The 26033-nt window shown below is 37.9% G+C and overlaps 1 protein-coding gene across 1 annotated transcript; it reads right to left on the reverse strand.

Moving 5' to 3' along the window:
- Positions 1–26029, reverse strand: CLPTM1L (CLPTM1 like; the record flags this gene model as incomplete). Its single annotated transcript, XM_005419367.2, has 17 exons — positions 1–2272; positions 3536–3651; positions 6751–6795; positions 6878–6933; positions 7222–7256; positions 9050–9132; positions 9746–9796; positions 10795–10860; positions 12190–12293; positions 13629–13713; positions 15230–15324; positions 16714–16831; positions 20645–20723; positions 22649–22791; positions 23547–23736; positions 25070–25170; positions 25991–26029. Coding segments are annotated over 17 exons (1491 nt in total), but the record flags the coding sequence as incomplete, so codon positions are not given.
- Positions 26030–26033: the final 4 nt, after the last annotated feature.

The following is a 26033-nucleotide window of genomic DNA, read 5'->3' on the forward strand; positions in this document are numbered from 1 at the left end:
TATATGTCAAGTCTTTTATTTGGAAATGGAATGCATAAAACAATGACTTGAACAGGAAAGTCTTGCTCATCTTAAAGACTTAAAATGTTCTAATTTTATATGCTTTATGACTATTGTATAGAATATCATGAGGTCAGTGTCAAGAAATGCAAGACAGAAGACCAAGAAACTCACAATATGTAAAGGTGCAAGAGAAATCTTTCTGTGTACAAAAATGAGCCACGAAATATCAGAAATACCCAAATACGGTATTCTGGACTTTGAGAAGCTACTCTAGAAGAACCAGTGACTCGGTTGTTTTGAAATGGCACAAAAAGGGAACATGCTATATGCATCTTTTATATCAGGAAAACTTTTCACACACATTTAATTAATGTGAAATATTAGTTTGCTTAACAGTAAAGAGCTCATTCCAAACAAATTCAAAACAGGTATAAGATACAGCAAATGCAGTCCCAGTTTTGCATAGACTTACTTAGGTGTGTTTAATGCTAAAGTCAATAATCTGTAGTCACAATTAACAGCATAAGGAGACTTTAACATTAACAGGAGATAAATATTCACTTCAAGATTCCTTTCCATTGCCAGCGGTGTGTAAGGAGGATTTCAGTACAGGAAAGGCTGTAGTCTGTAGCAAAACACAATAGTCAGGCAAACTTCTTTATCTTTTTGGACCCAAATATTTATACATTCAGACTTTTGCAGTACCAGAACTGGATAAAATCCACTTCACCAAGTAGTTACAGACCACAGGAGCTGACCTGTATGAATATTTTCAATTAATGACAAATTGAAGTTAAACAGCCTTGCACAAACAGCATGCAATTTAATAAACTTAAGAATCATTATGGTTTACTTGTAAACTTACTGACCAAAGCAAAACTAGAATTGGAAACTAGAATTCTGCCTTTTGGATTTTTTAAATTGTATTTTTTTTGCCATTGAAAGGAATGCACTCTGTATTTTCTTTACTGTTACTAAGAAACTTACTTTTAAAAATCTTAGAAGATTAGCCAAATTTTTTCTAATCATTTTTAGATGTGGTTTCTAGATATAGCTGTGGGGTTTGTATTTTGGTATAATAATTCAACCTGATTATTTTTTACAAATTTGAACGAAACAGATCAAAATGCCTCCCTTAATGAATTTCATTCCCATGGAATACAGATTTTAAATTGAAAGGTATGAATTGTTCTTACCAGGTTATTTTTTTTCTCTGCATCATGTAGTTTGTTGAACCTGTACTTGAGCAAAATAATTATATTTGAATGATGGGTGTTTCATCTAAAAAATAGGATGGGGCAGGGAGGGAGGGAGGAAAAGACTGAGGAATTATTCCCTTTGAAACATGACAGAATTGGCCTAGTAGGTCACTGTGGTACCAAATGATGAAGAATTTAAGAAGCGTTAAGAGACCTTTCCAGCATGTAACAATTATTTGCATTACATGAATACCCACTATGCCAAGAAATCAGGTTTGTCAACAATGCAGAAAGATTTCTATAAACTTGCATACATATTAAAAGAAATCATGTTACAGTTTTTTCACACCTTCATTCACTTTAAGAAAACTGAAACCCTCTGCCATATTGTAGGCCAAGAACGTGGCAGAATTTGAAGTTTAACAATGCCATCTACCTTATCCTGTATTTCCAACAACATATTTTTTTAGCTAGGAATTCACAATTTCTACAATTTCAATTATCTCCATTATCAAATGAGAATGATTTTTAAGTAGAATATAATCCAATATTATACCTTTTATTTTTGACAGCCCCCAGTTTGGCAATAATCCTTGATTCTGCTGTAGCACAGTGTCTTGTTTTTTCAGTTTTCATAGCCTAGTGGCACAGGCACCACAGTTTCAGTTCATGAGTTGTCTTAAAAACACAGATTTGGATCTTAATTACAATGGTCAGGATGCTTAGGTTTTCACTGAAGAGAGGCTGAAATGCAGGAAGTTTATATAATGTCATCTGGCAGACTGTAGACCTTGTGAGGACGAAGAGGGTCTTGAAAGAGGAGGGTATCAAAACTAGATTTTGGCAATATAGAAGATGTATTGTCCATGTAGTTCTGTCTTAAGCTTTAAAAATAGTCTTGTTAAATAAATTTTTCCTTCCTTAAGACCAGGTAATACACAAAGCGAGGAAGAGTCCAGGGGTCAGAATTTTCTTCAGTTCTTAGTTATTCTCTATGAGCTTTTTTTTTTAACTTTTCTTCATAAGATTCTCCATACTCATTTACTCTGCTCTTATCCACAGGATAAAGCCTGGCAGAAAAAACCCAAATCTTTAGTTACATTACAGCCTCCTATCTGAAAGATTTAAGTAGTTCTATGATGCTTAATTTTAAAAGTTAATTTCTTTGTCATCATATTCTCTATTCCTATTTGTGGCAAACCCCAACATCTTTAAAGATTTGTACAGACATATCAGCTTTTTCACAATATGACTCAACCAGCTGTCTCATAACAGAACCTCTTAAGAGATGTGTTAGCTCCCTTAAAGCTTGGCTGGAGTCTTTTCTCAAGCAATCCAGGACACCTCTCAAACTTGAAACCAATGCCCAGCCCCTATCAGAAGCTGCAGGCCACTTAATTTCTACAAAAACAACAATAAACAAAAATGTTTATTCTTGGGAACAAAAATACACTTTCTGTAACTTCACTGTGAACATTTCTACTATTTCGTAAGTAGTGCATATAGCTTTCTTCTCTACCTGATTTTAGTTACTCAAAGAATCTAAAACTTGACAGGTACTCAACTTACAAGAGAACCGGATAACTTGTTTTTGCAAACCAGGTAAACAGAAAGGCAGAGCAGGGCAGTCCCCCATCACACAACACGCTTCATTACTGCCCTGCAGAGCACCTTGGAGAACATGCCTCATATGGAGATGTGGCCCTCAGCAAGGGTTAGAAGCCCAGAAGCCCAGAACTGCTAAGGTTTTTTCAAGCTTAGGAATTTTTCTCCTTTCCCTAACTTCAGGTATTTATGTCTCACATTTGATTTGTGGAGTTTTTTTGTGGTTTTTTTTTTTTGGTAGTTTTTTTTGTTTGTTTGGTTTGTTTTTTTTTTATTGTTTAGTTTTGGTTTTTATTTTTTGTAGTTTTTGCTTGTTTTTTCTTTTGTTTTGTCTTTTTGGGGAGGTGGGAGGATTTGCGACTTCCAAATCTGGTGAAAAGAAGGATGCTGTGGAGAGGGAAAAGGGGTAACTGACAAAAATTCTGAGTACTGTGACAAGAGGAATTCTTTGACTACTCTGTATCATGTCCAGGATTACTGTCAGTTATGGGGAAATGGTTTAGTTCCTCTTATTTGTATTGAGATCTCCTTTACAGGGTGCCCTGCTCACCAGTCCCTTCACTAGGCATATACATATCTAGTATTATCCAGCCCATACTTTACTAGACATTATTATAGTATAAAACTTCTGCTCCAAGTCTATCCCAATCTACAGCTCTTTATAGTAACAAGACTACAACCATCTATAGCATTGTAAAAACTGTAACAAATATTAAAGGAAGTCATACCATCTTTGGTAGAGATAGACCAGGAACACAACATCATCTCTAAAGCATGCCAGCCTATGAGATGTTGGCATAGTGATGATAAAAGCAAATATATCATCGATAAAGGTGTTGAATGCCTACAAATAAAAGAAAAGTAGACTTCAGTTGGCTGTGAAGAAAGGAAGTCATCAGTCATACAAAGTTAGAAGCTTCTTGTATTTTTCTGTGGGAACACAGACTTCCTCCATATTGTAACAACACTTATTCTGCAAAACTAATGCAAACTTTAAAATGTCTTCTTTTAATGAAGATATACTGTCTACTACAGACCAGAAGTTACAAGTAAAAAGGAAGTAGGACTGTTTCAGGTAAGTGAGAGTATTGTCATGGGAGGGGAAAAACACACACTCAATTTCAGAGAAAACTTCAAAAGGAACTGGAAAAACCCTCAGACTTTCGTTCATCCATTACTCAAATGACAAGATGTACAAAATGTCACTTCACTTTCGTTTTCTGAAGAAATTTGTGTAAAAATTTGTTAATGTATTGCTTTTAAGAAGATTAACTTAATAGCCTTGGAAAGACTTTAAAATATTTTCAGTGCTTTCCTGGAAGTAACCATGTCTTGAATAATGGATGGATAATTTTCTACACCATTTCCAATCAACTAGGCGTACTATAGGCTCTATTTCTGCAGCAATAATGAAAAGTAATTTAACCAAAAGGCAACTCCTCTGGATCTGGCTCTTGGCTACAGGAAGGATGTACACATCAACTCTTACAGTGCACCAGCTCTAGTACTCATGTTGCAATGAACTGTTTCAACTCACTGAAAACATCAGGAAACAAACCCAGCAAAGAATATTCACTGTTAGGCTAACAAACTGAGTCAGTAACATGGCTCCTTTCAGTTTAGCAAGCTGTATGCTAATCCATACCATAAGAAGGGTGCAAGTGATGTAAGCACAAAACTCACTCTACAAAATGAACCAATGCTTATATGATAGAAGAAAATACCAGCAGAAAATGGGGGTGTTGGACAGCAGAGAGTTCTCTCTCCTGTTAAGAGATTAGTTACAACAGGAGAGCTCTTTCAGTCAGGTCAAAACAAATCCATCAGTCTGAAGTGACTGAGCAATATGGCTAGCACTTCTCAAGCCTGTGTAAAGGTTTGTCATGGAACAAAAATAAAAACCTCGGCAAGCTGGAAAAGACAGCCTTTCCAAGTCAACACCCAAGTGAGTGATCCTACAATAACAATGGGAAGAAAAAGCTAAATGCTCCATCCTTCAGGCACACAGGCAGTCTTCATAAGGCACTGCAAGTGAATGCACCAAGGCAGCCCATTCCATAGTGTTTGACCTGGATAATTTTCTTTTGAGATTACCTCACTTGAAGGTACTCTTTATTAACAATGAAACATAAAACCCACAGAAACTGGAAAGTCAGAGTTCAAATTAAGGAAAAAACAAAGCAAAGCTCTCTAAAACAATGGTTACAGGTGAGCCCTCAGACTCTTCTTTCCACTTCAAGTGAAGAAGAGAGCAAGCAACTTTAAATATCCATTAAAAATGTAAAATACTCCCTCCAAAGCTGTCTAAATGAAACATCATTGAAAACAAAAATAGACCTCTTTCTCCACACACATGCGCCTTTGTTGTGGATAGCCTATGGTGTCTAAACAGGAACTATAAATGCTCTGTAAGAAAAGGCAAGGTCGTACTCATCTAAAGGTTATTTGCTTGAATAACCTCCCTCTGTAGTTTATTTAACTGCTGATGTCTTCTGCTCAGTTATTTTCTTTGGTGAAGTAAAATTGTGAAATTATTTCACTAATATACCTTTTGCTCCCTCCTCTTAAGAAACATGCTGATTTGCCTAGTATATGCCTCAAATACTGTGTTTATTGTTATTTTTGTCTCTATTTCCACATAAAACACTGCTTAGCTGCTATACTGCTAACAGCTACATTTCAATCTGTTTTCCTAGATGCACCATGTTTCCTTAAAAACAGTAAGGCAGCAGAAAGTTGGACAATTGCTATAGGCTCATAGAAATGGAAATGCCTTTGAAGTCTCATTAGATATATATGTTTTAGTTCTTTTGTCCCATATCCTCTGTTCAGAATTGGACACCATTTCTTGAGCAGTTTTTAACACTGTTCCTTTTAAAGTACAGATGTTCTGGGCAATTGTAAAATATCAGCACAAAGGAAAAATGAAAGCATTTATAAGTGGAAGCACAAATAAAAAGGGTAGATGGTGATGGCATCACCTTGATGATCCCAGCACATCCAGCCAGGGTTTCTCAGGACACAAAGATCAGGAAAACAAAGCACAGTACAAAAACCCTAATGACTGGGACTGGGGGGAAATGATAGTCAAAACACTATCAGCTCTTTAGGGGTACAAGAACAAAACTAGCATAGAGTTGCTAATTGAGGGAGAACATCAGAGACGTGGGAACTGAGCAGTGGGTGTCCCTTGTTACCCATATCTGTGCATATGAGAGCTGACTGGGCTACTTGGGTCTATCATCTTGGTGTTTGAGTACTGTACAAACCACTTGGACACACGACTGGGTGCTTGTGGGTATGCAGCTATCAAAGGGTTAGTGAGCTGATTTTGGTTTTAAATAAACTCACCTTCCCCTCCAAGGTCTGCTATTGAGCTTGGCGGCAGCACTGCACTGTCTTACCAGGGCAGTCTAGGCAGTGGGGACACCACAGTGCATGCAGCCCCTCTTCCCCCATGGAACAATCCCCCTCACATTTGCCCAGAAGCTCACAATTACCACCCTGGCACAGCACAGTGTGTACATTACTTCAGCCTCTGGTAGCTCCTGCAACCTGCCAAAATAAAGTCTTTTAGCATTCCTAACTGTTTCTTGGGAACTATTCCTTGTCAGTGATGCATTGAAACGTTCTTAGAATAACGCATTTAACTGAGACTGATGGATTATCTGCAGGACCAACATCTGCACTCATGCAAGACAGCTGATGGTACAAAACGCAGTATTATCATAAAAACTAGGATGCAAGTATTCTCATCATATGGAAGTCATTATGAAAAACAAAAATCAGTGTGGTTTTTTATTTTAAGGACAGTTGCAAACAAGTTTAGTTCTTAAAACAAAAAAAGTACTGCCATCCTTAAGCTACTTCTTATTAGGCTGTTTCTTATAGAAAATAATTTTCAAAATGACTGCACACAACTTTAAATTAGAGCTTTACTTACTTTGTATGTGAAAGCCTTCCATGGTAAGTGTGCAACAGATTTCATCTAGAAATAAAAAGTATCAAATTGTAATCAAGTCTGGAAGAAGAGACTAGAAAAGTAGACCTTCATCACTTTTCAATCTTACCTTGTAATTTACAAATAGTTGGGGCAGCATAAACAGGAATCCAAAAGCATACACTCCTGAAGATGAAATATGGAAAACAAACAAATGCACAGATGTTAATCACACAACTGTACTTCCATAATTAGTAATTTTACTCTTTTTTTTTTCTGAAGAATGAAGATGCATCTAATTATTTTGTTCACTTTGGGTTGATTCTTCTCCCTTTTTTAATCACTGTGATAATTTAGTAATAAGTTATTGATCTGTATTACACTGATCCAAATGACAGCAGTTAACATTCTACTTTTGATTCCTGGCCTTCATCTGAAAATGTATGTATAGAAAAGAGAACAGAAGGGACTCACCATTGACAAAACTGTTAATCAACCAGGAATACCAGCTACAAACAAAGAGAGTACAGTTATATTTCTCTTCAGCCAAAATGATAACACATCCTATACACACCACTGTACACCACATGACTACTCCAAGAAACAGCTGTGTTATAAATTTCTCCATGACAAGAACTAAATACCTCACATCTTCCTTCCCTGCAGGGGCTCCAGAGAAGGCAGTTTAAGCAAACGATACTTACCAGTCCATACAAGAAGTTTCGACAGATTTATCACCTGTTTTTATACTTTTACACACCATTTTAAGACATCTATGTTGATAATCAGATAACTGACATGAGATATGTGCACTGTGTGTGTAATACTGTTCACTGAACTCTGACTGTATTAAGGCCTGCAAAGATAACACTGTCTTCTAAATATTAAAGAGTCACTTAATATGGCACAGTAAGGACTTAACAAGTACCATTCAGTGCAAACCACAACAGTAGGTATTTAAAAAAAAAGTAAATACAAGGAATCTAGATTTTTCCCTCCTTACATCTAATAACTGGCCCAGATGTTCAATGGAGCACAATCCTAACAAAATAATGGTAGAGCTACAGACAATGACAGAATCCCATACTCCTGCTTGCAATTCTGAGAACAGCTAATAACTGTCACACTCTGGTTATGTAATTTAAAATTAAACTTGCACTGCTGTGTTACTGTCACCTTAATAGCAACATTACAGTTGTAGCAGCATTTCAGTAATCCACAAGTATTTAAAGAATGAATCAGAAAATGCCTCCAAGATTAAAGGACAATTTACTGCTAAAATTATTTGTTGTGGCACATTTCCTTACTGATTTAACGATGGCAAGAATTCTATTATATGAATTGCTTTCACTTCCTTAAGCTGCAGCTCATAAAATACCTGAAATACAGTATTTTGAAATACTAAACAAATTCAAGAATTTTGTCAGAAAAGCAGAATTTTAAAATGCTGCATATTTGTTAGCTGCTTACTAAGACAAGAACCTTTTGAAAAAAATGCTTTTCTAATAGCCCAGAAATTGCCCCAGTTTCTAGTATGAGTGTTACAGCTCATTTATGCAGCAACAGCTTAAAATAACATTAGGAAAAACTACTACTGCTTGTTTTCTCACATCCCATCTGGGCCTAAGGACTATTAAAAATGCCTACATGGCCTCACCATGCTTGTGTTTGCAGGATTTTCCTACAACGAAGTCTCATTGCTACACGCTTGCATATCTCCAACAGAAAATGAACCAGCTATTTCAAGTGAAAGGTGACAAGGGTTTCATTTGTTCATGAAATATTGAATGTCCAGCTCTTACTGAAGTATTACTATGTTGCAGGAAGTTCATGGCTCTAAAGGAATAAAGAGCCCTTTCTAAAAAATGCTTTTGCTTGCTTGCCATCATAGCTATCATATCTAGGAACAAAGAAGCCTCTTGTTCAAACCAAGTAATTTTGTGAAGGTTTTTGCGTCTTTTTGCTATTGGACAGGTTCAACCACTGAATTCCTTTCATCTCTCCTATCACCAACTGGCCCTCTGAACATCAATGGCAGCTTTCTTCCTCCTCTTCTGACTGACATGCATGCAAGCTATTGAATTCTGTGCTAAAGTTGTTATCAGGTAACCTCTGAAAAACAACAGCCTGCTGCTTATATTATGTTAAAAAAACATCTATATTCTTCAGCTTTAGATAGACAGGACAAGGAAGTTTCCAGTTCCTGGCCTATGCATCAAGCTAACAACTGATTTCCATAACCATATAGAAATAATGGGGAATGTTTCAATTCCATGTAAGATCATTCATAGAGTTACAGTACCTTTTATATTTGACATTCAGCAAGGAGTAACCTGCACCTCCGATACACAGTGGATAGAGCAAATACGACAAGTATTTCATGGCCTAATGGATAAGAAAAACAGTTTGTTGGTTCACATTCTATATGGACAGATTTTTCATGGCATTAAATAGCCATGAGAAGAAGAGAGCCACATAATTTTTTCCTGAAAATCTTTTCCTATTCCCAAATGCCTGCAATAACTTCCACTATGCTTCCACTTCTAGTGGTGATAGTGAAAATTCCGAAGCCCAATTCAGACAATCACCTCATAGTGTTGGCACCAAGAGACAGCGCAAAGATCAGTCTCTAAAAGTAGCTTCCTACTTAACACCAATGTTGTCACTTATGCTCAACTCCTTTCATAAAACAGGAACCACGTGAACTTTCCTTCAGTAAAAATAACAAGTACAAACATCAGCTTTCAGATTTTTGAGTGGTAATGCTTCTCAGAGCAATGCCTCAACCAGATTCAACAACCAAAAGAACTATTTCACTGTTTCCTTTCATAAATTATCAGAATGAATCTTCACTATCTGATCATCTACACAGTGATGATCCACTTGACAACTGTGAAGATGTGGAAAATACGCTTGTAGAAAAAAAGAGCAAAACAAGTCAATCAACAGGTGACATATACAGACTTTGTAGATCAGAAGTCATAGGATTCCCTCTTACCTGGGCATCATATTCCTCAGTTTTCTTTTCAGAGTCATTGTATGCACCAAACTGCAACACATATGAAAACCATAAACAAATCAGAACATAGGGGAAAGCATTTGCTCTCCAACTCTCTACATTGAGCAGCTAACAAAGCTTTTAAAAGCTTCTATATAGGAGAGTCATATATTAGTCCTGTGCAGCCTACTAAATATAGGGTAGGCAAAAAGATTAACTTTTAACCTAATATTTTATACCAAACTTCCAGGACTTGTTTGCTTAGAGAAATGTCGTTGAAACAGTAGAATTCACAAAGTAAACGCAAAGTCAAATAGCTAAAAATTTGTCAGATACAGGAAGCATTTATGAAAAGTCGTAACCATGAAGAGATCATGGATTATTTCCACATGTCCAGAAATTCTGCCTGCTTCAACACAGTTCCTAGACATAGGAACAAGCAGAGCCACCAATCACTCCAGACACAGACTTTAGGCAGCACAAACCCCCAGCACTTCTTGCGAAGAAACACTGAATATTAGACAACTGTTTCTTCTACCAGCAAGATAAAACTTTTAGTGTAGACTGCACTTTGCCACTGCATGTTCTGCAGTCTCAGCACTTCATTTTACCCAGAAGTAAAATCATCTAAGAGTGTACTGTCCTCAGAACATGCCACATTTTCTGTTAGCTCCACAACGGAGAAGTTGCACCTACAGTTCATGAAAAAGCCAGTTTCTTATTTCAAAACATGATGTCACTTAAGAGTGCCTTTCCAACACAGTGGCAGCCCCACCATAAAGATTTAGAAAAACTGACAGAGAAGTTCTGAAGTTTCTTGCACCATAAATACATACAAATAGCTGCTTCTTCTAAAGAACTCAAAGAAAGAAACAGGTTTGCAAATGCTCATCCTGCTATTGGATTAAGCCATTCATAGAGAGATGTACACAGGAACCTTTTATAATTAAAAAGGTTCTTCATTTCACTAGAAGTCAAGTTGCACAGCAACCTGGAAACAGATGGATGACTCAAGCGTGTAATCATTAACAGGGCAATGTCTACTATACCTGAAATTTGGGTCTCAAACCTTGCCACCTGATTGTCATTTTCAAGGCCTTCTTCACCTTCCAGAGCTGTGATTAGCAAAACCAAAAAATGCACATAAAAGATTATTATACAAAGGAACATCTTATGAAGGATTCCAGATTACCTATTTTAATCACCCATTGCATAAAGCAGTAGCATCCTGATTGCAGCACACACTACCTGTGTCTACACAAACCAAATGCCATGTCATCAAACAAGTACAACGTTGTGAGCCTGCACTATTAAGTCTCTTTATCAGATGATGTAATTTAAGCGAAGTAATGTAGTCATTCTAGGATATCTGAATGGCACTGCCTAAGATGAACCCCAGGTGAGGCATTTAGAAAATTCCAGCAGTCACCTGCCAAGCAAGTTTTTATATGCCTTCGATGAAGGTGCCTCAGAACTCCTAACAGGGATTAAGTTGGCACTTACATAGTCATTACATTTCAGTAGTGAACTACAACCAAAAATCAGTGAATGCACTGAATAACTTGGTTACTTACTGTACAGCTGTAACAGCCTGACCCTAACGTAAACCTGAAGTTTCAGTTCACCTGAAAATTTACTCATGTACTGTACCCACACTGCTAAACAGATTTGACAACTTAGGCAATGCAGGTGCCTAGGAGAGCGGCACTCTCTGAAGCTTTTTGTGGACAAGGTTAATTTGCTTAACTTTAGATACACCAATATTCTTTTCTCACCCCCATATATTCCAGACCAAAAAAAAAAAAAGGGGAATAGTGTAACAACAATCCTTTACTATTATCTTTGGTACAAGTGAGAAAATAATTTCTTATAGAATCAATGTCACTATTAGCACTGCATGAGAAACAGGAGTTAAGTCCAAGTTGTGAAAAACTTCTTCCTAGCAGACAAATTCCTCTGAGATGTACTGTCACTGAGATTGCTGTCACTTTGAGACAGCTGTGCTACCTGCAACTGACTAGATGCAGACTTTTGGAATCATGCACACAGGCAGCAGTCTCCTCCTTTTTCTCCTTCCCCAATCATCTCAGTCCTGGCACTGCCTGTGGGCACTCAGCCTGCTCTCTGACAGTACTTCCATGCAGGCTTATTGACATGGTTACACTTACTTGGCCAGGAGTGAGGCCTGTCGGGTGATGTGATACGTGGAACCTCAGCATCACTGTGTTTGGTTTCTACAATATCATCTGGACCATCCCAGAAAAAATGGATACTTCCAGTTTAGTTATTTGATCAAGGGACACCATCTCCTCTGTCACTGAAAGCCAAGGACGTGCAAGCTACAGCAGAATTTTCCAGTAACCAGTTTAGCATTATTTTTCTACTATAAACTATGGATGTTGCTGCAAATACTGGTATCTGGCGCTACAGCTTCAAGAACTCACCTCAATCACTGCACCAACGCCTGCTGGGATCAGTACCAATAAACTTGTTTGTTCATCCAAAAGGAAAAGAAATATTACCACAGTACTAAAGCACCGCCAAAGCACTGGACAGAAAACATGAAAATGGAAGGCTTATTAATATTTAAATGAACAGTTGAGATGACAGAAGACTGATGGTCTATTTGGTACAATTCTGTCTTACACAATTTAAGTATGAATTTCTTCTGTGTACATCTTGATATATCTAGTAGTCCTAGAAACAGCCAGTGATCTCTGGGCAAATAGGGAACAAGAACTTTTTATGCAATCCTTATCACAGGAGACGAAAGAAAATTGGAACATTTAATGAAGACTTCTGTACTGAAGCAATTCAGCAATATGTGAGTACAATTAGGAGCTACATTCATGATGCTTGTCTCCTGGAAGCTGAAAGGCTGTGAGATAATATAATGTCAGTATCTGAGACTCATTTATTGTTTGTAAATGTTAAAGTCTTTTGAATTTGACTTTACTGAGTCTTGAAACTGGTAAGTGACTCTTATTTCTGAAATTCAATGGACTGTTTTGAATTTTTATAAACTTTTTGGCATACACATGCCAACAGCAGTACAACTGCTTTAAAAAAACAAATGCACTCATAAAAATGATATATGGATTCTCCACATAATAAAACATGTTGTTCACCATAAATTAGAATGCCCTTCCCCCCCCAGTATTGATATTCCTTAGATGTTTTAATCTATCTATAAATATGATAGAATTAGGGATAGTCTCAGAGGTCAAGTGACTCCAGGTTTACAATTTTGCTTCATAATCAAGATTGGAAAAAAAGCTATTCATCTGTTTCTAGGAAGGCTTGGCAGGATGTCAGATCACTATGTTTCTCTCATCTTTCCTATACACAAACCAAGTCAACCCTCCCATGCTCTCCCCCTCCCCCCACCCCAGGAGCCTCTATTGCTCCTGTTTACATCAAAGCCCAAATCAAGCAAGAGCATTACAATACAGCACTTTCCACCCACAAATGTTTTGGAACCTGTAGTTATCTACAAGGAACACAAGGGACTTGCAGAACAGCATTACTCATGAAAGCACATTCTCTCCACCCACAGAACTTTTTCTGCTCTTAATTCTTTTCTCAAAGTACTTCTCTGTTCCTTCAGCAAGGAAAACATGGTAACTGTCTCACTATTAATCTAATTCCCAATTCCAAGACAGTCAAACCTCAGTAGTGACACAAGTGCTTAAACTCAAGTGATACATGAGCACAGAACTAACAAAGTTAGAACCATCTGTGTAGACTGCTAGCCATCTTCGTACACAAACCATCTCATTTGGCTATCTCTATAAACCTACAACGTGTTAACTTAGAGCAAGACTGAAAACACACACCATAAAACAGACAGCACATAGACAACACTTAGCATTCTAGTCCATACCTGCTTTTGTAGACATCCCAATCATGCTCCTCTTTTTCTTCCAAAAACTGATGTCATTTTTAAATGCAAGGAAATCAAAGAGAAGCTGCAAATAGGAAGAAACATACTCATTTGCTCATTTGAAACATACACTAATGAGAGACTGAAAATGTTAACAATGCATTCAACATGGCATTAAAAAAAACCCCGTTTAAGAAGCTTCAGAAATTAAAATTAAGACTCACAAATAAAACCTAAAAAGAAAAGTTGTAGAAGCCCAGGCTCTAAAAGCAATGCAAAATGACAGGATGAATTTCAAACGCCACCACTGCAATGCTGCCCAGATTAATGTCCTGTAAAGCAAGCCAGAGATCCAATACAGGATAACTCATCATTGAGGGTGAAGAACAAGGATCTTGAGGAACCACACACCACAAGGAAAAGCACAGTAAAATAAACTAAAAATGCTCTGTATTGGATTGATAGTCAATTTACATTTGGATAATATCAAAACTTTAGAAAACAAAATCCTACAATGCAGCAAGCCAGGTTTCCTCTGTATTTTGTCACTAAGTTGACCTAAACTTCCAGGACATTTTAGAATTCAATTTGTAGTAAGGTTTTTAATTTTCTTCCATATTTTCATTCCTTTAATACTTCAGTGTCTAAAAAAAATATCAAACACAGATTCCAGAAATTCTTGGGTCAGTGGATTTCAATGAGAAAATTTTCTGTTGTTCTTGTAGGGTTTGTTTGTTTATGGAAGGGGGTTGTTGTTTGGCTTTTTTTTTCTGTTTTTTTTTATTATTTGGGAAAATGATACACAAAAGAAAGAACTATCAGAAAAGCTTGTCCTAGTCTACAGATACCTTGCAACCTGATGATCAGAGTGGAAAAATTAAATTAATAGGCCATGGAAGTCTAAGGCTTTCCAAACAAGTTAACTGTGTGCAATATAAGCATAAAGAAACGTAACATTCCAGGCAAGTTCTTATCTCTCCCAGAGTATGGGAACTGTGTTGAGTATAACTGTAGATTACAAAAATGTTCCCAGTGTCTAAAAGAAGTTATTCATTAAAATCAAGGTTCAGATTTAAGCTGAAAAAAGGGACAAACAACAAAAAAGTAACCATGAGTGCTCCACATTTTACAGGAACATTTCTGGAAGCAATTTCAGAAAATATCACCTGATCTAAATTTCTCCAGGGATTACAAGTCAGAGACAGAAACCCAAGTACAGGTGCCCCAGCTATGCCATTGCAGTGATAAACCTTGTGAGAAGCCAACAAAATTTAAACCAATGTTGACAAGCATATTAATTCTCAGGGCTTTGGTTCAACTACAATGTAAAAAAAGTGATAATGAAGGTAAAGTTTTATATTTCAGTCAAGACTGTTAATTTCTGTATAATTATCTCAAATTTCTGCCTTATTTAAGGTTTTTATATTAACTCTGTATTGGAAATATAGTTGACTTTTGTACCAGATAATGCTTCCACTGCTCTACTGAAATTACTATTTTCAAGAATAACTCTTAATAAATAGAACACCTGAGAGTCAGACACACCTCCCCTCTTTTTTTTCCCCCATATTATGTACTTCCTAAAAACTAAAACCACTTACATGGAATGCTGCTACGAAGAATGTCAAAGCCAGAAAGTACAAGTTAGTATCAACAAAAATTCCCTTTACTTCATCTGCATCCTTTTCTGAAAACCCTACAAAAAAGAACAAGTCATTGTGCAAGAAGTACCTGACAGTTCATTGCTGTTATGCTCAAGTTCAGTGTGAAAGGAATCTTATGTCACCTGCACAAGTTTTGTTAAGGAACCATATATCCAAAACATGATGGAAACTTTATTGGTAAAAATCTAATCTACCTATATTTTGGCAAGTTATTTAGCTTGCCCAAACCCCAAACCCATCAGTTACAAGCCTTTGACTTATGTAACTACAATGTGTTTCGTAATGTGCCTTTAACGTGCTGTGTAATTACAACCTAAGCTGACAACCTGATAGACAAATGGGAAGACACATTAAATCATTTTGGCCTGAGCAGGAAGTAAAAAAGAAGTTTTACAAATTGGCCTCTAAACATTAGTTTGATACACAGGAAGAGTGAGCTTCACTTCAAAAGCTGAAAGAAAAGGACTACACAGTAAAGGATAACAAAAGTCAGTGAGAAACATGGCCATAGATGCAACGCTATGATTGAAGTCCACAGTTCTCAGAAAATACACAATGTTGCGTTTATGGCAATAGTGCTTGAGTAATTTGAGCACCAAATTACTTTGCCATCACAGCAAGTACATGGCCATTCTCAAGTGATTTTGGAGTTTTTCTACTAATCTCACTGCTCCAGAAATTACTCCAATATGAAAATTTCAAACCTTATGTTTCACTATCTACATACTTAGGGGGAACAAGCAGCACCTTACACAGGCCTTTCTTCCAGGCACAGGAGGTACTCTTGGGATGAGAGATCTTGATATCAGTGTCTATCACGCGACAACCAAGACATGGAATAAGAAAATTTCAATTCTGAGGAGGCTCATAAAAAATTATGGAGGTGATGGTGGACAAATGCCCTACACAAACTCTGAGCAAGCAATTACTTGACTCTTTCAAGAGAGTTATATTTAGCAGACATACTCCTAGCTTTAATATAGATTGGCCTGAACTAAGGAGAACAGCTGGATTTTACTTAGTATGGCCTGCCTGTGTTTCACTGCAGATATATGGCTACAGTGAGCAGCTGTGAATACCTCATATCAAAGCCTATGTACCACTGATCCAGCTTTTCTGTTCCATGGATGATAGGGAAAACCCATGGTGAAAATGCTCTTCTTATTTATGTCCTCCAATGCTTTTACAGAGTACTATCCAAATAAAATAATTTTTTAAATGGTTAATTCACCTCTGTATTCTTGTTCCCTACCACATATCAACATATATCTTTAACTTAAGGTGAATCAACACAAGATTTGTAGCATTAAATCTCTTCACCAGCGATCCAGAAAAAAAAAGTATCATCTATGTGCATAAAATAAACAAATTAAGGGGTTAGTTGTGATTTCTTAGCCTAAAGTCATTAAAGGTAAGCATACCAAATTGCTGGAGGGAGTACACAGCATCCTGCATGTGGATCCAAAATCGGAGTTTCCCAAGAGATATTTTGTCATAAGATACTGTAAGAGGTAGCTCTGTTGTTGAACGATTTATAACCTGCATTTCAAAAAGATGTTTCATCTTTAACAGCAGAAAAATGGCAACAATTACTTCCATTAATATTTTTTTTAAATAAAGTGATTGTATCACACTATAATTTTATCACACAATTTTATGAACTCAGTTTGTTTTTAAAAGGGAATAAGATCTTAGACTTCTATATCATGCTTGAAGTCTTTGTGTTTTTTCCAGGAAATGTTAAATTAGCAGTTTGTTCTGTTCAAGTTCCTATAGCAACCTCACTGCTCCTGTACAAATGCCTCTGAGATGGCAGCATAAAGTGGGAAACGTGCTTAAGATAACTATTTTGACAGTTCTCTGAATGTATATGCTAAGATTACCTAAACTAGAATATTATACAAAAACCCCAAAAAACCCAACCAACAAACAAATTGCATCCCAAAGGCCACAGTCAGAAATTTACTTCATTGAGGCTGATTTTGAGAGAAATTGAAAGGGCAGGGAAGCAAGATGATGCCACTAGCTCAGACTAATGAAAACGCCACAGCTAAAGCTAAGTAAGATAACTTTGGGATCTGGAGTGTCACAAAAACTTTCTTTCTGCACCCCAAAAATTAAATCTCTGCTAATTCTTCTGTATCATCTACATGTTACTTAAGCTGGAAAACCAAAAGTCTTAAATTGCCTCAGCTCCTTCTGCATGACAGCTGTCCCTGTCCACCTCTCAAACAGGTTTAAAAAAAACACAAAAACCCCCTTGTCCTCTAAGATGTTGGAATACTCAGCAGCTATCCCAGAACAAGTTCAGGCAGTCTGTTTTACATTTCCAAGGACAGCTCAGGATGACAGATTGGCGGGCACTCTTTGCAAGAGTTCAAGATCTGCTGCTCCAGGCTCCTAATTACTCCCAATCATAATTCCCATCTCAGACCTGCTACTCTACTCTGCACCTGTTTCTACAGTAATTATCTAGCTGACACCTAACTGAGGTGAATGGCTTCTTCTGATTCTTGTGACACAGAACATGGTTTTAGGCTCCCCACCTATCACTCACATGTGAACTGAGGGCTACATTGATTCTCCTATTCACTCTTCCCTCCAGTGAGTACAAACAAATCCCAATTTCACCACCCTCCCAAGACCCTGTAAGCTTTTCAGACAGGGGCAGAACATGCAGGCACATGAAGGAGAGCAAGGGAAGCTGAGAAAATTTTATGAATACAGCAGAGAGAAAAGCTTGAGAAACTAGAACAGTGTCAGGGATCTCTGAACCAAATGGAACAAAAAATCAAGTGTGGTTACAGCTGACTGTAGAGAACACTGGCAAGATTCTACAGCCGTATACCAAAAACCACACGAACATATTCCACACTGCTTCTCCTTTTCAAAGGATTCCCGTAATTCAGTTTGTCTAATTTCAATTTCTCAGTCTATCAAAGACAGTGTTTACATTCATGGCAGAAAGGGAAAAGAAATTTTATCTGTGGAGGATGGCCAAGAAACAAAATTTTGCAAATGCCTGGGTAAGCAGCATGTGGTAAATGCGTTCTGCACAGACAAAGAATTACTATGGAGGAATTAGGGGTAGTGTAAGGAGGAAATCAGATTGCAATAGAAGACAGAGATGGGAATTGTCCAACCCCAAAAGCAAACTAAAATAAAGGTAAGATTAGAAGAATGAACTCTTTCTTAACAAATAACTTAAAGCCCACAAGTGGTGCCTCACAGCCTCAGTGTGGGTGTGATGGTTGCTAAGCCTTTGAAAGCTAGGAATGACCAAATCCCTGCAATACACCTACTCTTGTATGGGCATCACAGCATCATTATTTCTAGCACTCTACTTAATCAATACTACAAAGCAGTGTGCAAACACTGTCAATAAGTTCAGTGGTATGAATTTTAAAATTATCTCTTTATTCTGTGCACACCCAAACCCACAGCATTTAAGCACGTGTAAGAACATTAGGAACACATAATCTCTAGATTGCAGTACTCGCCACAGAAGATCTACATCTTAATGAAAATGAGAGTCAGTTGACAATCTACACAGCCCAGCACAAGCAGGAAAAACGCATCTTCAGCTCCATGATTTAGGTCAGGCATAGAAAACAGATGCTGTCTGTGCCCCTATTCACAGTCAAATAGTAACCTGGCTCCACAAAAGCTGTACCACCTTCTCTCCTTATTCATGCCTGCTCTTCACTTACCAATTAGTCTATCACAGAATGTTTACTACAAGACCACTCTTTCTGCAGGACTTGAGAGCAGCCTGGCCAATCACTACTGAGACACCACATAAGCCAGTGCTGACAGGGAAGTTTGCAGGTTTTAGTGGAATAGTCTTTGCAGCACTTCCCAGGATCTTTAATGACTTTCTAAGGCAGTGAGTTACAACAATATTAACTGTGGCATGCATGAAAACTGCAGGAATGTCATTAGTAACAAGGGAATGCTGAATTTATTTGTAAACAGGGTACATGACTTGACCAGTTAGAAGTTCACATGAATGTACTGAACTGGACTGGATGAGCTGTGATAAAACTTTAAACAACGGACAATGGCCACTAATACAGAAATTACAAATACACATCTAAAAAAATACTGGACAAAACAATCTGCTGTCAAGACTTGTAACAAATGCTCAGGAGTTTATTTTGCTGTACAAATCTGGGGTGGAAGGGACACAAATTTGTAGATTCTCTTGAACACTACGTAACAAAACCTTTTCTCTGAGCTAAAGTAATGAATTGGAGAGACAATCTTAAAGGTTTATGGGAAGTTTACATCTACAAAGGCTTCCAACTAGAAGATGCATAATTCAGATGTGCTCATTTAACAGTTTTGAGACACTCCCAAGACTGCTGTTCTCAGTAACTCCAAGTACCAAATTCCAGTCAGTGCAACTGAAAAGAACTGCAAGGCTTAACTAAAAGCTGCTAAGATCAACATGATTTATCTACATGGGACTGCCATGTCTAACCTGTAGCAAAGGGACTGCATGATTTCCTACAAGATAAGAGTAGGGCAAAAACCGCATACAGAAAATTATTTAATTTTTTTTTTTTACTGCTGGAGTGACTGAATACTAAAGCAGGTTGCCCATACAGGCTGTGGCCTCTCCATCCTTGGATATAACCAAATCTCAACTGGAAAAGGTCTTGAAAAACTTACTCCACATGATCCTACTCTAAGAAGAGACACTGGACTAGAAATCTCCAGAAATCTCATCCAACTTCATCCTTCAGTAATTCCATTACTGACGTTTCAAAGTACTGATTTATTTAAGTGCACAAAATCATTGGACGTATTGTGACACCAAACTTTCAGGTGCTCAAGTTAGTCTAACATGATAGACAGCAGCACCAAGAAATTTACCCACGTCTGAATTTTGAGGAGATAAGAGAATAGCTCCTGACTTATCTCAAGTGTAGCTCCACTATCAGCTGTGGATATTGTCAATATGCCTAGAAGGCATGAGAATCTACTCTGGGATGCTAGCACAACTTCTTCATATTAGGGAGTCAAACTACTTAAAAGACTGGTCCTGCCACTACTGCTGCTACAGTGATGTCCTCCATATCCACCCAAAAGGCAGAAGCAATGGAATCCAAACACCTTTGGTGGAATAGAAGACAGTGACTGACAGATACTTCTGCCAGAGAAGTCTCAAAACCCAGATCCAGCTTCTGCAATTACCACATTAGGTCACATTAAGTTAAATGGTCATTGAATCCTTTTGTGCCTTTATACTTCTTCATTACAGCAAACAATTTATGAGAAAATCTTAAAACAACATTGAAGATTACTGTTAAAACAGTTAAATGTAATTAAAGGTATTCTATTACTCACCATCAAATCTTTCACTCTGTTGCTTAGCTGATCAATAAATAATATTGGAAGGTAATGCACTGTCTTCCCCAACTGAACCCTAGGATATTTAAACATGGATTTTATAACTGTAGTGATCTAAAAAGAAAACTACTTTTATTCAAATTAGCACTCATTCATCACTTTCAAATCTACCCATGTAGAAATGTCCCACCATCTTTTCAAGCACATTTTCTTTTAACACACAGCAAGAAATTAGCCACTAGTCTAGAATCAATTTTTCATTGAAAGTAACAGGTATTGAAAATTTTTGTTTGTTTTCACCCTTCTGTAGAAAGACAGAATAAGCAAATAAAAATACAAATGAAACTGGTTGTGATGATGCTGAAGCTTTTGAATGACCAAGGGAAATTTAAAAGTCTGTGGAAGAGAAATATGCTGAAGTTTACTGCCATATATTTGTATCCTTTGTTTCAAATATCCCCCTCCTACTGTGACCATGACACCCTCCCACCATCTCCCCCACTCACTGGTGCCTGGCAGGACATCAGTCTCATGCTGTCACCCACAAGGGACCATGAATGTGATGGTGGCTGATGCACAAATGAGAAGGTCAAATACTACTGCAGGGATTGTACAAGGAGCAGAAATCTTCTCTGCCATCTACAGAAGCTCTCATTTGGATTGCTATATCACCTCACCAACCTGCATGAATCCAATAAAAACTGCCTAGCCTTCAAGTCCTCTATCAAATTGGTCACTGTAAAGTTATTTAGTAAATTATGACCTACATGCAGTTGCTTTGTCAGTATCTTTGAAAAGTATTTAGCCCAATATCCTAACAGAGACAAATTCTTCAAGTCTTCACTGGAAAGGCAGATAGGTATCTACACTGTGATGTTGGTAAAAATCTATGGAGTAGAATCATGGACATTTTTAAAGCCTGAAAGTTGAACTTGAGCTGTTGACAAAAGAAAAGAGTCTCTATGCATGCTAAGAGATGGCATACTAAACACACAATGTGCAACAGTAACACAGCAAAGTACTAAATTGAGGCTCAGAAATAGTGCTTGGTTATTTAACTGAAGTGACTTGATTTCTATGTAATAACTATGATTAAAGCTATTGTCACTAAAAATGCAGCAGGTTAGTTATTCCATATCAAAACTCTTTTCCTGTATAATGCCGTAACTAAACAGCACTGATTGCAAATCAACCAGAAAAAACTTCCTCATCCATCAATCCCAGTCCAACAACCCCTTTCTGTTATGGTTCTACCTATTCCGGCTGGAAAGCTATCACAGAATCCTGGGATGTGCTGGTTAACCAACTACTTCTGGATTTAAGAGGGTACTGGTAGAGAAAGGTAACAACATATAGCAGCACAAGTCTATAGAACATTACTTATATGCTTGATACTGGAAGTGTTTGAAGCAAGCTGTGAGCAGAAGCTACTGCCTGCACCTAGGAGCCTAAAAACCCAACCCTGTTTGTTAGAATTTTCTTGAGGAAAATGACATAACATAGGAACATACACTGTCAAACCAAAATAAAGCGAATCATAAAGGGAGGAAAAAAGGTATCTTAGGAGATCAGCTGTACCACTTCAGCACTTGCAGTTTGTACAAGTAACTTGCAGATGAAGGAAAACTGGGAAGGGTCAAGGGACGGCAACTGCTCTGAAGGCCAGAAGGACAACTGAAGAACAAATAGGTTTGAGGTATGCTATAGCATTTTACCTGTGTCTTTGTAGTCCTACTTTGCCTTACTATAGTAACTCCACACAGAAAAAGTATTGTAAACTCTGAGCTGCCCAGGAACCAGGTATCTGCAGTAAGGCTTTCTAGTACATGGTATCTTAGCAGCAATTTGTCACTACCAAAATGCAAGCAGTAAGAGCATCTGCCCTCGTCTCTAGGTGCCCATTTAAACATAAAATACTACAGAAGGTCAAGGAAGATCTTTGAAGAAATGTGACATAAGTTTATAAATAACATATCTGACAAAATGAAGTCATCGACTTACATTTTCATGTAGCGGTGAACATCAGCAGGGAGCGATGATCCATCAAACACAAAATCTTCCACCATGACATTTAAGGTTAGTCTTGACCTCCAGTGAGAGACCGGTTCATCCAGGGCATTGGGCTGCTTTTCTGCTTCAATTTGCTTAAAAAAAAGAATAAAAATACATACTGCTAAGCAACACAATTTTGAAAAAACTAATAATCTAACTCACAGAATCCAGGGAGTCATTAACTAGATCATAAACCAGAAGCCTGCTAAGAAACAATTTACCTTAATTTTGACCAGATCAAGTCTGTTGCTCAAACACAACAGAATGGATTTTAAAGGCCCACCACAATCTGACACTGAAAAACTTCAGTGTCCATTCACAGCCTTGTTCATCAAGAAGGAATATTCATCTAATTAACCTTCATACCTTAGGGTTGTAGATACTAGTAAGAAGAAATGACTTTGAAATCAGGACTACACAGTAACCAGATGTTCCTTCAAAAAAGTCAAAACGATGATCAACCAAACACTATCTGTTTTCCTTCATATCTTATTCTGCTATTTTACAACAGCAAAGCATATTATTTCAAATGAATTCAATTCACTATAGAAAGCAGCACCATGCTGTTACAGAGCAATACCGTATTTCTACCAAAAGCAATGAATCCTTGAAGCAATTACTGTTAACTAGGATAGTGTTTCAATAACTAGCCAGCATTTTAAAGAGCTCTGCCTCTGCTCTACTGAGTGGTCTGCTATTAGCAAGATAATTACAAAGAGGGTTTTTTTTTCTGTTTTACCATCCTTAGTTTAAAGATGCAAGCACAGCAGATACTAACACCAGAAATGTCTATAAAATAAATTACTAATTTTGCAGATGCTCTTCCATAGATGGGATGCACACCTACCTGTGTGGCTGATTCACCAGTGAGCAAATTAATCTCTTCTGGTTTGGGGATCATGTATGTGGTCAGAGGGCTTACTATATGCACCTGCTTACCATCATGCCAAGGCAAAATGCCAGCATGGTGAAGAAATACAAACGCATATAACGTGCCATTATTTCGGGTTTTCTTTGGTACAGAGACATTCACTGTCCTAAAATACAAAATAAATATATTATGAGATGACATAGCACACGCTGAAATATTTAGCTATTACTAGACACAATTACTTCTGGCTAACCTGTTCCATGGCTGGATGGGGTAATTTTTATACAATATATCACAATATATGCATTTCCAAAGATTTACTATTATATTAAGATAGTTTAACCTTTGTCCACTCCCAACTTTATTGCCCTAGATAACATAGGACTGCATCATCAATTCTTTTGTTACTTTCCTCTACTGATAGGTCACAGGGCCAAAATTATGACAGCACTTGTAAAAAAACAGCCTTCATGTGCTGAAGATGCATTACAGATCGTATACACAATACAAAGTTTAAAAAGAAAATCACAAAGTTTTTCCATGCACTTTGCATTAATAAAATATCTTCTCAGCTAAGGCATGCCAATAGAGAACTCTAAACTGGAGCCCCAAACCATGAAGTCACTCCCCTTGTACAAGCCAAGAAATCATCCTACTTGGACCCTGCATAATGCCTCCTCTATTCCTGTAGTCTTGCTCAGCTTATTCTGCTCTGAATAGTTTCAATAGCTTAGCAGACCCTGTCAGTAAAACAAGAAGGTCTGTCAGATTAAGAAGTTCAATATGACCTAAACTCTAACCAACAAGTTCTTTAGTCATAGAAAATGAAGAGAGTGAAATAACCTTGGAGACTACGATAAGAGAGGCAAGAATTGGGCAGTTATTTTAAACAAACAAAGAAACCAAAAGTGAGACAGCAAATCTGAAGAACAAAGCAAGCAGTTCCAGTCATTTTTATTGTTCAGAGGCATATGCAGAGTCAGTGTTCTACTAAAAAATTTCTCTAAGGGCACAGTCTTGGCACCCATATTGCTTCAGAAGATCCCCAAACCCTAGAATATTGGAAAATAAGGTTTTGTCATGTGATTTTTAGCAGACAAATAGTTATGAAAGAGCATGTTGCTAAAATACATGAAAGGAGAACGTGGCTTGACATCTAAGTCCTGTTCCTGGTCTGAAGCCACAGCAATTAAGAACAAAACAAAACGTGTAGCCACTGTCCTACCCATGTGATTAGAGACAAGCCTCAAGCACTTCCAGGTACATTTGTCTTTGGATTTTCTCAATGGAAAGCAAATTTTCCTATTATGATCAAGGCGCACTTCTGCAAAACGTCTGCCTATACGGCTGAGAACAGCATGTTGATCCAAGCTAACCAATAGTGAAATCTACCTTGGCTTCATGCACACTTCCATCCATGTAACTCCTAGGTGGGATGCACACTTCAGAATTCAACAAAGAACTCTGATACCATGGATACTACTAGTCCAGATTCTTACCTTTCAAATTTGGACTCAATATCAAAATCCTCCACGTTCAACACGAGATCTATATTACTCTCTGCACCAATGCTTGACCGGGTGGTAGTGTACACGCTTAACTGAAATCAAAACACAGCACAGAGAAATTAAGAGTATGGAAATAAATCCATGCATCTCTATGTTTAGACTACAGGTCTGTCTTTCAGCTTCACTAATTCTCCCAGTTGCAGGAAGGTTTTACACACAGGGAAAGAAAATGGCGTACTCAAAAAAAGTCTTTCAGCTCATTTTGGGAGCAGCCATTAAATATATTTTAATGGGATGACCTGTTCTGGAAGTTGAAGGAAGTGGAGCCATTTCAGAGAACCAGAGATCCTGCCAATAAAGGAAAGGGTCTCTGTCAGGGCTGGAAAGGACCTCTGGAGATCACCCTGTCCAAGGCAGGGTGACCTAGAGCAGGAAACACAGGAACACATTTAGATGGGTTTGAAATGTCTCCAGACAGGGAGATTCCACCTTCTCCCCGGGAAGCCTGTTCCAGTGCTCTGCAACCCTCAACACAATGAAGTTCTTCCTCACATTGAAGTGTGTTTTAGTTTACGGCCATTACTCCTCATCGTGTCGCCAGGCACCACTTAGAAGTCTGGCACCATCCCCTTGGCACCCATCCTCTGACATATTTACGTGAATTAATGAAGACTTCTCAGTCTTCTCAAGATTAAACAGGCCCAGCATTTCTTCCGCAACGCTGCTCTAACCAGTACGTGTGTGACAGCAGATAGACGAAATCAATAAAAACACACGAAGCCAAGTCCTACCCGCGCACCAGCCAAGGGAGCTCTCCACAAGGCCCAGCACTGCCGAGAGGGCCCGGAAGGGAGCAGGGACAGAGGGCAGGGGCTGTGCCTAGGGGCCTCGGGCCGTGCCCGCCCCGCTCACCTGAAGCTTGGGCCTCCGAGCCAAGTAGGGCCAGACGCATCCC

The sequence above is a fragment of the Geospiza fortis genome, unplaced genomic scaffold (assembly GCF_000277835.1).
Source record: "Geospiza fortis unplaced genomic scaffold, GeoFor_1.0 scaffold206, whole genome shotgun sequence".
In the NCBI taxonomy this organism is placed as follows: Eukaryota; Metazoa; Chordata; class Aves; order Passeriformes; family Thraupidae; genus Geospiza; species Geospiza fortis.